The sequence below is a fragment of the Postia placenta genome (genome assembly GCF_002117355.1).
Source record: "Postia placenta MAD-698-R-SB12 unplaced genomic scaffold POSPLAscaffold_1, whole genome shotgun sequence".
In the NCBI taxonomy this organism is placed as follows: Eukaryota; Fungi; Basidiomycota; class Agaricomycetes; order Polyporales; family Adustoporiaceae; genus Rhodonia; species Rhodonia placenta.
Genome location: NW_020169832.1, coordinates 4,010,884 through 4,025,388, shown reverse-complemented (window position 1 = coordinate 4,025,388; position 14,505 = coordinate 4,010,884). Strand labels below are relative to the sequence as shown.

The 14,505-nt window shown below is 53.0% G+C and overlaps 4 protein-coding genes across 4 annotated transcripts; all 4 read left to right on the top strand.

Moving 5' to 3' along the window:
* Nucleotides 1–1,039: 1,039 nt before the first annotated feature.
* On the top strand, nucleotides 1,040–2,534 carry POSPLADRAFT_1038329 (hypothetical protein). Its single transcript, XM_024477369.1, has 8 exons — nucleotides 1,040–1,175; nucleotides 1,228–1,265; nucleotides 1,319–1,473; nucleotides 1,528–1,604; nucleotides 1,664–1,757; nucleotides 1,807–1,857; nucleotides 1,916–1,950; nucleotides 2,000–2,534. The coding sequence occupies exons 1-8, from the start codon at nucleotides 1,050–1,052 to the stop codon at nucleotides 2,291–2,293; spliced, it is 870 nt and encodes a 289-aa protein (XP_024344959.1). The 5' UTR covers nucleotides 1,040–1,049; the 3' UTR covers nucleotides 2,294–2,534.
* A 2,538-nt stretch (nucleotides 2,535–5,072) lies between these two features.
* POSPLADRAFT_1043291 (glycoside hydrolase family 31 protein) lies at nucleotides 5,073–8,884 on the top strand (the record flags this gene model as incomplete). The annotated part of the gene is made up of 16 exons (XM_024478271.1): nucleotides 5,073–5,316; nucleotides 5,368–5,503; nucleotides 5,552–5,748; nucleotides 5,824–6,001; nucleotides 6,054–6,137; nucleotides 6,193–6,464; nucleotides 6,517–6,617; nucleotides 6,677–6,748; nucleotides 6,788–6,828; nucleotides 6,885–6,948; nucleotides 7,038–7,174; nucleotides 7,228–7,323; nucleotides 7,372–7,532; nucleotides 7,602–8,086; nucleotides 8,146–8,311; nucleotides 8,367–8,884. 16 exons carry the CDS (start codon nucleotides 5,073–5,075, stop codon nucleotides 8,882–8,884), a joined length of 2,952 nt encoding a protein of 983 aa, XP_024344958.1.
* Nucleotides 8,885–10,533: 1,649 nt separating this feature from the next.
* Nucleotides 10,534–11,805, top strand: POSPLADRAFT_1165707 (glycoside hydrolase family 61 protein; the record flags this gene model as incomplete). Its single annotated transcript, XM_024487893.1, has 6 exons — nucleotides 10,534–10,796; nucleotides 10,883–11,049; nucleotides 11,102–11,249; nucleotides 11,300–11,370; nucleotides 11,426–11,578; nucleotides 11,668–11,805. Coding segments are annotated over exons 1-6 (804 nt in total), but the record flags the coding sequence as incomplete, so codon positions are not given.
* An 891-nt stretch (nucleotides 11,806–12,696) lies between these two features.
* POSPLADRAFT_1052291 (hypothetical protein) lies at nucleotides 12,697–14,407 on the top strand (the record flags this gene model as incomplete). Its single annotated transcript, XM_024480260.1, has 2 exons — nucleotides 12,697–13,326; nucleotides 13,394–14,407. 2 exons carry the CDS (start codon nucleotides 12,697–12,699, stop codon nucleotides 14,405–14,407), a joined length of 1,644 nt encoding a protein of 547 aa, XP_024344956.1.
* Between the last annotated feature and the right edge of the window lie 98 nt (nucleotides 14,408–14,505).

Below are 14,505 nucleotides of genomic sequence, written 5' to 3'. Positions count from 1 at the left end.
ACCTCATTGAGGTCACCGTGAAATTGGACGATTGGTCGTTGCGGCGGGGCGAGTGCGGAATTTAAGCACGACCCTAGCCGGGGGTGCTGACAGCCGGTCATATCAGCGCCTGCTGTCAAGGTCGCCTGACTGCGCAGGCTCCCGCACGCTTCTCTGATTAGGGCAGAACGACGGATACTGGACGCAGCTGGCCATGGCCGCTGCATTATACAGCAGCGGAGAATGTAAGGTTCATTGTGATTCGCAACGGCCTTAGCGAACGACGGCAGAGGTAGATCGCTGAAGTTGGCGTGCTAGACGCGATCAGATTCTCCGCTCTGGCCCTTTCGCGAACGACGAAGGCGAGCGGCCACCCTGACTGCCCAAAGTACGGACGATCTCCGCTTCTGCCGAGAGTGGATTTTGCCGGCTGCGTAACGCGGGATCTAGAAAAACGTTCAGACGGCTTCGCTTTCTGAGAAGTGCTACCTTATGCAGGCTGGCGTTGACGTTCTCAAGAGGCACATGAGGCAACGCTTCCCAGGTATCTGAGCTGCTGACCGCTGGTATAATGCAGGTACAAGCGTTGTGACATGCCCCCTAGCGCCAGGGTTGAGTGCGATGAAAGAGGGAGGCGAGTAGAGGATACCTTAGCTACACCTTCCAAATGCGAGTAGAATCTGCGCGGCTAATCGATAGCGAGGTATCTCCCGTCTCTCTATGAGCAATCTGTACCAATGTAAAGGACTGAATCAGATCAAGTTCGCATAAATTCAAACAACGAGAATATCTAGTTCGACGTGCTGCCAACGCCGTGCCCAACTTTTGAGCGTCGTCTCACTGGCAGCATTTACCTAGAATATCTCCAATTATATGGGGACAGTCTGACATGCTAGTATGATGATGATTGTCTTGCAATGTTGATATATAAATCGGACCAAGTCGACGAGCATGTCGTCGAAATTGCGCCGAAATCACGTCGGTCCGGACGGGCCGCAGGTTGACAAGGACGGGATGCGGTAAGCGCCTGCCACTTATTTCACACACAAGACTACTAGACAGCTCCTTCCATGACTGCCTACATTTCCCCAGTCGCGGATTCAACCACCGTCTTTAAGAGTGATGTTTTCAAAGGACAAGTATTGTTCTGTACTGGCGGAGGTTCCGGGATATGCAAGGCAATGACCGAAGCCGTGGTTAGTGTGCTTACAAGGCCGAGTGTCTAATATTACCTGAACGTTTATCCAGATGCGTCATGGTGCAGATGCGACAATTGTTGGAAGAAAGTACGCGGCATGGACATACTGTTCAACCACTGCTCACTACCGTTAAACGTCAGGCTTGACCGACTCCTTGCAAGCGCTGAAGAGCTATCTAAGGCAACAGGACGTCGTTGCATAGCAGCTCAGGCAGATGTCAGAGACCCTAAACAATTGCATGAGGCTGTTTCTAAGGCGATCAAAGAATATGGCAAAATCGACTTCGTTATTTGCGGTAAGCTGATTCATCTAATCGATTCCCAACACTCCTGTCATGCCATACATCTAGGCGCTGCTGGGAACTTCTTGGCTCCAATTTCAAGCCTGTCAGAGAATGGGTTCAGGACCGTTCTCGAGATAGACACGGTACGAAGAACTCGGCATCACTTACATCTACGTCTACATCTGCGCGTCGTTTTATGCAGATCGGAACGTACAACACAATCAAAGCGACATTGGAGCACGTCAGGGCTTCAAAGGGATCATACATTCATGTCAGCGCGACGTTGCACTACAACGGTTCGCAGCTATCTACTCTAAATTTACTGATGTACTTACGTTAGTTCAGGCACTCCGTATCAGGTGCATGTCTCTGCTGCCAAGGCAGCAGTTGATGCAAGTGGGTTGCCTTCGTTCTTTTCCACGCGTTCGCATGTTCACTGTCGAATTGTTCTCAGCCTCTGCTGTTCTGGCCGTGGAAGAAGGCCCCAACGTAAGTAACATGTTAGTATGATGACCGGTGGCTCATACCCGTCTGACAGGGCGTGCGGTCCAACGTAATTGCACCTGGGCCCATTGGAGGCACGGAAGGCGTAGACCGCCTTATGACCAAGAATCAAGGGGGCTGGTCGAACATCCCCGTTGGTCGACTTGGTCATGTCAAGGATATTGCCAACGCTACAATCTTCCTGTTCAGCGATGCTGCCAGCTTCATCACTGGCCAGGTGCTTCCCGTCGATGGAGGCTCAGAACATTTACGCGGTGTGAATCTCCCCTATCCTCAGGCAGTCATTGATCCTACCAGCGTCAAGGATCTCATCAAGCCGCGTCTTTAGTCTTCCCGTTTCCTGAACTAATTTCCCGAGTACCAATGTGCGGCTACATGCGAAGGTTAGGAGTACGTTCCCCCTCGCTGAAATCGTTTAGGAGTACAAGCTCACGTTCAGCTTTGAGTATTATCTGTAATCGGCTGCAATAGTGTTGTTTCTGAGATTCGCCGATCTACCCCAACATCCGCGCCACCGTGCTGCTTGATCTCCCCCTCTCGATCGCAATTCAATGGTTGCTCTACCTGTTACCAGCTTATCTTCGGCACAGCTGAGTGAATCGGCAATCAGCACTCCGAAGCGTGAGGAACTAGTGCGAAGACAGGCTCAATCCAATGCTTCTCTATTCAGTCCGGACATGTGCGAGAGCCGCCAAATACTGTTTCGATCTGCATATCTAATTCATCGTGCCTGGGGATTGAATTGCCATGATTAGAGTGAGATTGGTTACCACCGAAGGGCCTTGACCTGGAATGGCAAGTGACGACAGGCATAGAGGTCCGAGCCGCCGGATGGAACAAGACGCTGCATTGGGATGATCAAACCAGTCAACCGGAAGAGCGGTCACAAGGCAATCGGGGACATTCCAGAACGACACTGAGTGAGAGAAAGGTTCGTAATAATTGTGAGCTGCTCAGCTGCAGCGACATTGTAAGCAGTAGACCGACTGTGCACTTGCGATCTGAGCCTGAGAAGACACTTGATAACAGATTGAATATCTGGCAATATGAGTAGGGACGAGTTTGCATGTTGAGTGATTGAATAGATATGCGACGGCGCTGTCCAAATGCACTCTAGGACACTGGCATTCGAAGTGTAGAGACATAGCTAGAATGGACGAAGCGGGCTGAAACACGAACCCAGATCGTCGAAAAGGGGGCGTCTGACGGATGCAAATGAGTAGTAACAAGGCGATGAAGTATTTACCCGAGACGACAGTCATCATCACCATCTAGAGCACACTCAGCTCCTCCGAGCGAAAGAGTACGAAGGGGTCCGAGCAGACGGTGCAAAATAGAGCGCCACTGTCCGACCCTTCTATCGGACTCCGCGCAAGAAGGGAAGAGTCACTACGTCTTCGGATAGTCATCTTGCACCCCGTAGCAGACGCGCCGACAGCTTCTGGTCTACTACTGGACGCATCGAGTCAGCTGGGCAGCTTGGAGCGCTAGGGTTCAAGCAACGGACATGTCCAACACGGCCGCCGCAGCCCTTTGTTCCGACGGCGGAAGGCAGTAGTGCTCCACTGTGGGCCAACCTGGCGGGTAGACGCAGGTTCAGGGTGTACCTACTAGGTTCTATACTTATCCAAGAAAGTCCAACGTGCGGAAGTGCTTACCTGTGTCAGTCGCACCGGGACCGAGTCGAAATAATGAACCACTCAGGAAGAACTGAATGCAGTCTTCAAGTTCTGCAAAGAAACATCAAGTGGGGTACAGATAGAGAGAGGAATAAACGTATATATATTTATTGACGGTCGCACACTTGCGGCGATGTTGAGGAAGACTACCATCGATGCAGGATACGTTCTTGGCCGTGAAGCATAGATCTCTGAGGAAACCATAGCATTTCAAGAGAGCACGGTGGCATTCGAGTCTCGCTCGTCGAACGCCGAACGAGTAAACAATTCTTCATGCAAAGGAAATTGAAGAACAAGCGGTCGCAATGGCTGCCAATGCCAGCGATCGACGGTACGAACAGGCATTGCAAATAATGCGTGTTTTTGGACACAAAAATCATTTGAACTGAATTAATAGTACAATCATAGATCGAGAATGAAGTGGAAACTCACAGAGTCGTACAACTGAATGGGGCATGAGGTTTGGGGTTTTGATAGCCCTTTTTGCATCGTGAAGTGCATGTGTATTGATCAGGTTCCTGCATTGCAAGCTTAACCAAACGGCACTCATCACAAGTCAAACGTGCACGTGCGACGTCAACGCATCAAGCATTTATAGAGCGATGTCGTGTGCCAATTAGTCGGTCAGTTATCGACGCCTTGATCCTCGGCATATATCTTCTCATATAGTCCAAATGATAGACTCGACTCTGGAGTTGAGGACATATGCAGTCATGCCAAAGAAAGCAACTTGATGGGTTCGAGAACGTAAATTCAACAACGCCCGCGTGTTTGAGGGCTCACTTTGCTTGAGATAAAACGCCTTGCTTTGCAGATGTGTGACATTGAAGCCTAGACCTTGGACCGATAAAGTGTCTGATAGCTATGTCTGCACGTAGCTGTTCAATGTTTCTCACTGACTTGTGACTGGTATCGGAGACAGCGATTCTCTTGTGTTATGCTACTACTTGAAGAAGGCTTTGTAGATAAATGCAACTTCAGCTCAGAGCGAGCGAGTCCTCTTCCTCGATATTAGTATGTTTTCACATACTTCATCTGGCTGATGACCGACCCGAGGAAGAAGCGCGGCGACGATCAGCGCCTAATTCGATCTAGCTTTTGATTCCGCCTTCATGTCACTGGAATCATACGAGATCACAAATGATGATTCTAGTATGCGCGCGAGGTGCTGGTCTCTGCTATACTCTACCCGTGCTGTCCGGAGTAATAAACGTCGGAAGAGTCAGATGAAACTCGGCTTTATGTGCGTGGGAACAATCCGAGGGCATGACCTAAACTCTCGCCGTCGGTTGCTGTTCTGGTGGGTCAAGGCTAGTCATGGGACCATTGCCGTATTTCCCACCCTTCGGGTATGCATAGTGGCGCTGTTTGAGCAGCTGACTGACGTGCGCCCGATGAAGTGCGTTGGCGAGCTACTAGGCTGATGCCATGAACGTGAAACGAAATATACATTCACCGGAGACTTCTTCCTTGGCACCACAGACTGCTGCAACTCGTCCTGTGCAGAGCAGCAACAGAATGCTCAAGAGCGTCATCGTTGTGTCTCTATTGTCGCTCTATGGCGTTTTGGGCCTGCAGTCACACAGCGTATGGCCGAAATCGGTAGGCCAAGACCTACGGGTAGAAACCGATGCCGCGCTGTCTTTTTCCAAGAACGTCTCTTCCTGCCCAGGTAGAATATCGTCCTGGATTTCAGAGACTCAGCGCTAACATTCATATTTAGGCTATACTCTGACCACCCTCACGGAGACAAGCACGGGGCTCACGGCGAACTTGAACCTCGCGGGCGATGCATGCAACGCGTTTGGATTGGATATAGCAAACCTCAGTTTACACGTCAACTACGATTCCAACGAACGGTAATTGCCACACGTCGTCTCATCTAGAGTGCTGCTCACTCCTTGTAGGCTTCATGTCCACATCTATGACACGGCAAACTCTCAGTTTACCATCCCTTCGTCGATCATTCCTCTGCCATCGCCGCCAACCGAAGGGTACGCTGACAGGTCAGACCTCGTGTTCAATTATGAGTCTTTTCCGTTTGCTTTCTGGATCACTCGCCGCTCGGATCCAGATGCCATGCCTCTATTCGATACGCGCATCAGTTCTCTACCGTCTGCATCTAGCGCCCCTGTCATTCCGGGTGACAGTTCCACCGCTCTTGACGGCTTTCCCTTAGTTTTCGAAGACCAATACCTACAGCTCACCTCTGCGCTTCCGTATGGGGCGAACATTTACGGTCTAGGTGAGGTGGTGGCGAGCAGTGGGTTCCGGCGCGATGTCGGGACCGACGGAGGTGTCGGGACTATCCAGACCATGTGGGCACGCGATGATGCTGACCCTATTGATCAAAACATGTTCGTATGCTCCAGCAAACATCGAACCTATAAACGCTGACACATCAACTAGTTATGGCTCTCATCCGATTTATCTGGAACACCGCTATAACACGACAACACAAAAAGCCCAGTCACACGGCGTGTTTCTGTTTAGGTGATGGAGATACTATGACAAAATTATTGCGTAGAACTTACCACGTTTGTTCTAGCTCCTCTGGATCAGACACTCTACTTTTGACGCCGCCAAGCTCACCTGTGTCGTTGATTCAATACCGCCTCATCGGCGGCACGCTCGATTTCTACTTCTTTTCGGGCCCCACGCCGCAGCGTGTTATTGAACAATATGGGGAGCTCATCGGATTGCCCACTTGGCAGCCTATTTTCGGCTTTGGTTTCCATCTCTGCCGGTGGGGATATTCCAACGTTAGCGAGACGAGAGAACAAGTCCAGAGAATGAGAGATGCGGACATTCCTCTGGAAGGTAAGGCCTCATTGTCATGCTGGGCGCGTACTAACCTTTGCTTACTTGGAAGTGATGTGGAATGACATCGATCTATACCATGCTGTACGAGATTTCACCACTGATCCGGTCTCGTTTCCGGCCGCTGAGATGAGGGCTTTCACGCAAGAATTGGTATGTCTAACGCTCTCACGCTATCAAAATAGGAAACTTTACCTCCCATCTTCTCCAAGGCTGCTAACCATCAGCATTACATTCCAATTGTCGATGCCGCTGTGGCTAAACAAGTGAACGCCACTGACATCGTAAGTATCTACAAGTGCGTAGTGTCTCACATGTCTGAGACCTTCTTGCAGTATGATCCCTACACCCGCGGCGTCGAACTGTGGGCAATATTCATTCTTCACAATCATGCATAGCATTAATCAGTTCTGGTTGCAGTGACGTTTGGCTCAAGAACCCCGATGGGTCACAATACGTGGGTCAAGTCTGGCCAGGGTATACGGTACGTCTGGAATCGCGAGCATGTGTCCTGGAACCACATCCTCTGACCGCTCGGGCGGTATCCTGTCGTCCCCTGATACCTGCATCTAGGTATTCCCGGACTGGTTTGCAAATAACACGCAAGCCTTCTGGACTGAAGCGCTGAGAAATTGGTCACAAGGCGGCGTTGGATTCTCCGGCATCTGGCTGGACATGAACGAAGCGTCTTCTTTCTGCGACAGCTCTTGGTCAGCTGAGGACGCTCATATGGTGAAGGGACTACGCTGACGAATGTGCGCAGCGGGACTGGCGCGGACCTAGCGACCCCACCCCCCACGACATTGCCTGGGGACCCGGATGACCCAGTCACGGAATACCCCGAAGGGTGCGTTCTCCCGTACTGTCATGTGTTTGTGGTGCGTGATGACGGATCGTCGCTGGCCAGGTACAATGCTACAATTTGGGGGCCGAGTGGGAATATCACAATCAACGGCACGCTGACGTATGGCGCGGGCGAATCAGCATCTACGCTGGCGAAGCGCGGAGTTGGAGCAGGCGAACAGCCGTACGTGAATGTGAACAGCCCGCCCTATGCGATCCATAATGGTGAGTTAAATGCTTCCATATTGATCGTCGCGATGTCTGAGGCAATGACCGTGCGGAACCATGGGGCAGGTTTTGGACCCTTGAATGTGCACACGCTGGCCACAAACGCAACCCATGCCGGCGGTTATGTCGACCTGGATGTTCACAACATGTTTGGGCTCATGGAAGAAAAAACGACGCATATTGCTGTGAAGGAAATCCTTGGCATCCGCCCCTTCCTGATCAGTCGCTCGACGTTCCCGAGCTCGGGGAAATGGTCCGGCCATTGGCTGGGCGACAACTGGAGTTTGTGGACATACCTACATTACAACATTCAGGGCGTTTTGCAGTTCCAGCTTTTCCAGATTCCCATGGTCGGCGCAGATACATGCGGCTTCAGCGGGAATACAGACGAGGAGCTGTGCAATCGTTGGATGCAATTATCAGCATTCATGCCGTTCTTCCGCAACCACAATCAGCGGGGAGCGCTCTCACAGGAGCCCTACAGGTGGGACAGCGTCGCGAATGCGTCTCGCACGGCAATTGCTACTCGGTACTCACTGCTCCCGTACTGGGTGGGTCATCACGTCTGACACGGTCTGGGCGTTTCCTGACTGTTGATCTGCCGATCTAGTATACCCTGTTCGCAAACGCATCTTCGTATGGCACTCCGGTCATCCATGCGCTTTTCTACGAGTTCCCCGACGAGCCGGAACTCTTCGCCATCGATCGTCAGTACATGATTGGCAGAGACATCCTCGTTACCCCTGTTTTGACACCTAACGTCTCCACCGTTGATGGTACGTCGTCAACGTCGCATGATCGTGATAGTTCTCACGTTTGACGGGGGTGTAGGCATTTTGCCCGGTAGAGGGAAGACTATATGGCGCGACTGGTACACACACTGTGTGGTCAATGCAACGATTGGTGGAAATACCACACTCGATGCCCCTCTAGGACACATCAACGTCCACGTCCGAGGAGGTTCTGCGATATTGCTGCATGCTCAACCAGCCTACACTATTTGGGAGACACGTCAGGGTCCGTATGAACTACTTGTCTCTCTTTCGGCCGACGGTAGCGCGTTCGGTAGCGCGTACATTGACGACGGAGAGAGCATCCCGCCGACGCCAAATCGGACCCTGACTTTCTCTGTGACGGACGGCTCGTTCAGCATCACAAGTAGCGGCGATTTCAACGTGGCACAAAAGCTGGAGGCAGTAACCGTTCTTGGAATCTCCAAACCGACCACTGTTGTCGTACAGGGAGAGCAGGATGGTGTCACTTGGGAGTTCATCGAGGGGCAGCAGGAACTCCGCGTGCAGGGACTTGGATGGGACTTGAACAATGCTGCGTCCCTCTTCTGGGGCTGAGAGCTCCTCGAAGGTACAACGTACATAGCTTCTATTTCTTGATTCGATGCAATACATCGCCTTACGGGTCATACTCGTGATTTAAGCCACCGTGTCGAATGCAGTGCTGATCATGCTGCGACCTTTTTTTCACGTCAAATGAGCTGTCTGCCGTGCTACACGAAGCAGCCCAAGGTATGCAGGGTAGTCGTCCGTCCTCGCGACTTGAAATCAGGGAGGAGCTCCACAGAGCTTTCCCAGACATCAAAGTGGCGTTGCATGGAGAGTATCAATTGTATGCTTGTGCGATGTCCTCTGGAATTGCTGTGTATCAATAATCTTGGCAGGATGACTTGGTGGAGTCGTAAGTTCTATACGCGACCGACGTTCTACTTTAGTCCGGTTCAATTTGGGGGGTCCCGACAGTAAGACGCGATTTCGGAGTTACGTAAGCTCTTTCATCTCCGCGTCGTTAAGATCTTGCTCGACGCGACGCGACGCGGGCTCGCTACAATACACCTGTCCCGCGCGATATCTACAATATCTACACTAGCAAATACCATCGAAGATCATTATTTTTATTCTATGTCTGAGTGCAATCCCTCTGTCGCTCCTTTTCGCTCCAGCTCTCCTGCCGGATACCAGTTATGCTGCGGGGACTTCGACTTATGTAGTTCCAATTGCCGCGATACAGAGGGAGAGGTGTCACCGCCGGGACATGATATTGGCATGGCCGTAGCAGATCGCGTGGTGTTGGAGAATCATGCATCACAGTGAGTATGGATGCGACATATCGAGCTTCAAAGAAAGGCGGTGATTATCTCAGGCGACGCCAGCGCCACAGCTTGCCACCAACACTACGGTAAGTTCAGACGGCCAGCAGCCTAGCACGCTTGAATTGCTGTCTTACGGTCCGGGGGGCGCGTCTTGAAGCAGACCTTTAGAGAGCCCATCCTCTGACCATCAAAAAGGGCGCTCTATTGTAGGCTGCCTAGGGGAGACAAGTTCTACTTAAACTCTAGAGCACGTCAAACACACCGAGGCGAAGCAATCGAAAATCGCGATCACGTGAACACTCATCGCGTCTGTGGCTAACAATCATTCGTTCTTCGTAAAAGAACCCACGATAACGCGCAGATACGAGACAAATAACCATAATTAGCCTTCAGCTCCTGCTTTATTACCTCCAATTCGTTGCGGGTTCGGACGAGCTCGCGCGGTAGATTTAATTTGATTAGATAGTGATCGTACAAATTTGCGAGGCAGTAATACCCTCCCCCCCTCTGCGATAAGAATGTTCCCCTGTTACGTCGTCCATTTACTTCAACGCTCCAAGCATACATACTTGAAAAGTGCATACAACGTACGCGTCTCTCGAAGCGCCTAGGGTCAATAATGGTAAACAACTCGCTTGGGTGATTGCCGCCAGGAAGATCCCTTGAGTTCTAGCCCTTGCTTGCAACTAAATCATCTACCAATCTCGATTGTTGTTTTGAATGTTCCTTTTGACGATGCTGTTGACAGTATCATGAATTTTCTTAAGACTGTCCTGCGCCCGAAATCCAACGGAATGCACGGTTGAACCAATCTCACGGTCCACGTTGTCGGCCTGCAGGACACCATTTCAGTGCGGCTACATCATGTCTTGGCCACTAACTATTCTCTCTCACAGCCTCCGCGTTAAGAACCTTACGCGAAAGCGACCGACGGAAGCCGTCTCATTCTTATTTCCCACCTCCACGTTCTCTGCCTCATTACTGTCTCTGATTGACGTCCTCTCTGACTTTTTCGTTGACGATCTAAGACATGTTTTGTATAATCTTTATTCTATTTCCACTGCTGGCCGTGGAACGCGTTCTGGCTCATGGCTTTCTCAGCCAAGTCGTCATCGACGGAACACGCTATTCGGGTAATATCCCCGGAAAGTACGAAGGTGCGCGCGCCTACCTTTGCAGAACGCGACAACATGGCTCATAGTTGTGGCCGTACTGTAAATGGTTGACCTTACTGCTCTACCAGGCGCGAGCCCGATTCGCATGATATCGACGATCGACCCTGTCTTGGGACTCACCAATTCGAATCTAAACTGCGGGCAGGATGCACAGCTCGCCGACATTGTCGCGTCTGCAAGTCCGGGCAGCAATATCACTTTCCAGTGGACAGGTGGTGCCGACGGCGGAGAGCACGTGCGTCTGGACCCATTGAACGTATTGCCCCTTTAGCTGACAGAGCACACAGTGGCCACACGAGACAGGTCCGTTGATGACGTACATGGCATCGTGCGGCTCGACGAGCTGTGCACAGTTCAACGGATCCTCTGCGAATTGGTTCAAGATCGACGAGCTGGGCCAGATGAGTAATGGCAGCTGGTATCAGCTTGACATCAGTGAGCACAGCTTTATGAGTCCCCACGTCAGCATGCTGATTGATCCCAAGTGAACGGTGATTCATACACGATCACTTTGCCTAAGAGCATCAAGGCTGGTGGTTATCTCATCCGCCACGAAGTGCGTGACACTTCAGGAACCCGTTCATCACGTGTGGCTGATGCTCGACGCATAGATCATTTCCCTGCAGCAGGCCGTCAACGAAGGGGGGGCTGAATTTTACCCATCATGCACGCAGGTCCAGATCGGCGGTTCTGGGACTGACGCGCCAGATATCACGGTCACCTTTCCCGGAGGCTACAACGAGACAGGCACGTACGTTCCCGACGTAAGCCCTGATTCTTTTCCCGCCCACACAGGGCGTGAATTTCGGACAAGTATCCAAGCCAGCGGTGCTGATGCCATCCCCTGATCTAGATCTACGACCCCGGGTTTCAATACGTTTTCCCTGGGCCCCCGATCTCGAACCTGGCCGCTCCAGGTGATGGCGCGATGGCGGCCGCATTAAGCAGTGCCGCACCGTTCGCGGCGAGCCCGGAGAGCGTGACTATCGGTGGTGGTGGCGCCTTCCCGAGCGGGACAGCATCCGCCAGTACGTCCGCCGCGAGTGCGTCTGCTGGCACGAGCAGTGGGAGCAACGGTGGCGCCGCGTCTCCTGCGTCTGTCGCACTGCGGTGCAGGGTCAAGAAGCCAAATGCCAGTTCTACGATGCTCGGCGCGGCAGGTCTGACCCGCCGATTTGGACACGCGATCATGAGTTCGTGGAGGCATTCGACGTGAGCCGTCATGATTAAGGTTCGGATGGATGTGGGGCAAGGATAGCCCAGCCTTCCCCTATGTGTCGCAGCTTTTGGTTGCTAACTGTACTGCCTGGCATACAAGCTTTGTCCTGCTAGAGTTGCAATGGTGAGCTGCGCGGGGGAAGAATGTACGAGAATGTACGTCGCAATCTCTACTATGTTGTAATGATATAAACTACTATGAACTGATAGTATATTTGAGCTGGGATGAGCGTGATCGAGTCAGAACTAGAGTCTTGGCTCAAGATCGTTGCCGCCAGCAAATCTCAAGGCGGAAGCAGGCGATCTCGATCATGCACTCTGGATCGGGACATTTACCTGCCGCTTTGGGGATTCCGCCATCCGACGCTGGAGTACCAAGGCTCGGATAAACAGTTGCCCTGTGGAATGCGATGTGTGACCTGGCCCGAAATGGAAGTTATGCGCCTACGAACACCAGGTGGGGGCCGCCTGAGCCATGTTTCGGTGCCCACCGTGATCCAACGGGTGGAACTGTGATCGGGACCGCCAAGACTCGTCGATTGCAGAGTCACCCAGTCACGGATGCGGTGCAGAGTGCTCCCGATAGGTCAGCACGTTCGTTCCAGGCCGTTGGTATATTTGGCCTTGCGGATCTGACACACGAGCCTACCTATCCACACCCACCATGTCTTTACAACTGTCGGTCGACGACATCTCATCAATATCCAAGGGCCAGATTTCCCTCGAGCTAGCAGCAGCACTCGGCATGAAGTCCATCCCCTTATCTACATACCATTCTCTGGCGGGCCTCGATACGCTAGCGAACTCTTACGCACATGAGCGCCGCCAGTCCCATGGATATCCATCTGAACACGGATACCTTTACACGCACGACCAGAGCGCCTTCCTTCCTATGCCGTCCGCATTTACGGGCAGCAACATCGCCATGCATAACGCCCTTACCGACACGTTTGTTCCATCATCACTCGCACAACGTGCTCCTTCACCACCGGTGCATTTCCCGATCAGGTGGCCTGCGGCTGACGAACACTACACCTTCCCGCCAAGTCAGCCGTCTATCAGCCCTACGCTTGCACAGGGAGTGCATGCCATACCCCCAGCGCCGCCAGTTGCTTCCCATGCTCACGACGTTTATCAATCTCACACTCCAGATGCACGCCGCTCCGCTGCCCAGCCAGCGTGGTCCGTCTCGGGGTCCCTAGACCCAGTCACCGGGATCTTTCAGCGTTCCCCAGACCATCCCCGACTGCGCACAGCGCAAGCGTGCGAGAAGTGCCGCATTCGCAAAGCGAAGGTTCGTGCACACATTGCTGCCTGCAACTTCTCACCAGATGGTAACTTGCTGGTCTCTGGTCGTACAGTGTAGCGGCGAGCATCCGTCATGCCAGCGCTGTCGCTCGCGGGGACTCTTGTGCGAGTATGCCCCCGAGCGCCGGATGCGCGGTCCTAACAAGAAGAAACGCGGCGAACTCAGCACGGCTGAGCACGGCTCCTCTACGCCTGATACAGACCGTCGCAATTCCGTTGCGTCGAGCTCCAGCTCGAGCGAAGCTGACCATGCTTATCGTTTCCCACCCATCGCCGCTTCCTCGTCCCCCGTCAGCGTCAGCCCCGTCGCCTCTGTGCCATCTCCTCCGAGCGCGCTAGAGCTCCTTCAACCCCACAGCCTCCCAGCCGAGCAGCCTCGGGTCCCTTCCCCTCTGCGCTTCTCGACGTCAGCCACGGCGGATGCATCGGGACCTACCATTCCCTACACGTCTCCACCGACAAGGCCCGTTGCGGGCCTGGTGTGTGGCCGCCGCCCGCGCCCACCACCACTAGACCTTGGCGACGCCGCATTCCCCGCTTTCCAAGGGCGCCTGCACCCGCTCACGCCGCAGTACCTGCCGCCCGTCATCGACGACATCACGCCCACGTATGCTGCTCGCCGCGCCTCGCTCCCCACGTATATCCTTGAGGCGCACGCGCAGGCGGAGCCCCGGCTCGGCATGGACTTCAACTTCGACTTGGACATTGGCCTGTCGCCATTTTACTCGCACTCGCGCTCGAACTCGGCGTCAGATGCGTCTGGACCGGCACCGCTCACGCCGTTGGAGTTGCCCCAGGACATGCTCGGGGCGCATGGCAGACTTACGTACCCAGACGATCGCCGCGTCCGAGTGGAAGTGAGCGGCGATGAACATGGTGTGGCAGAGGCTGAGAGCAGTGGGTTTGACACCTACGGCGACTTGTCTTACCATGACGACTTCCACCCCACATTTGGCGGAAGTCTTGAGCACGATGACACTCCTCTCGCTCGGAAGGAGTTATATCTTGCCACAGATCCCTCTCCGCACGACGGTCCCCACTCCATTCAGAGCCACCGCGAATCCTGACTGGGGGCTCATTTATTATAGTCTAGAGTTTGGCTCGTTTGTGCATCGATTAGTGGTTATGTGTATTAGTAGTACCTTTCATCTTCACGTGTAGCATC

What these genes read in the sequence shown, in the direction of transcription:
- POSPLADRAFT_1038329 (XM_024477369.1), top strand. Translation starts at nt 1,050, where the DNA reads ATGACTGCCTACATTTCCCCAGTCGCGGATTCAACCACCGTCTTTAAG. An exon ending in GCGACAATTGTTGGAAGAAA is followed by an intron (nt 1,266 to 1,318) that starts GTACGCGGCATG and finishes GTTAAACGTCAG; the next exon opens with GCTTGACCGACTCCTTGCAA. An exon ending in CGCGACGTTGCACTACAACG is followed by an intron (nt 1,758 to 1,806) that starts GTTCGCAGCTAT and finishes ACGTTAGTTCAG; the next exon opens with GCACTCCGTATCAGGTGCAT.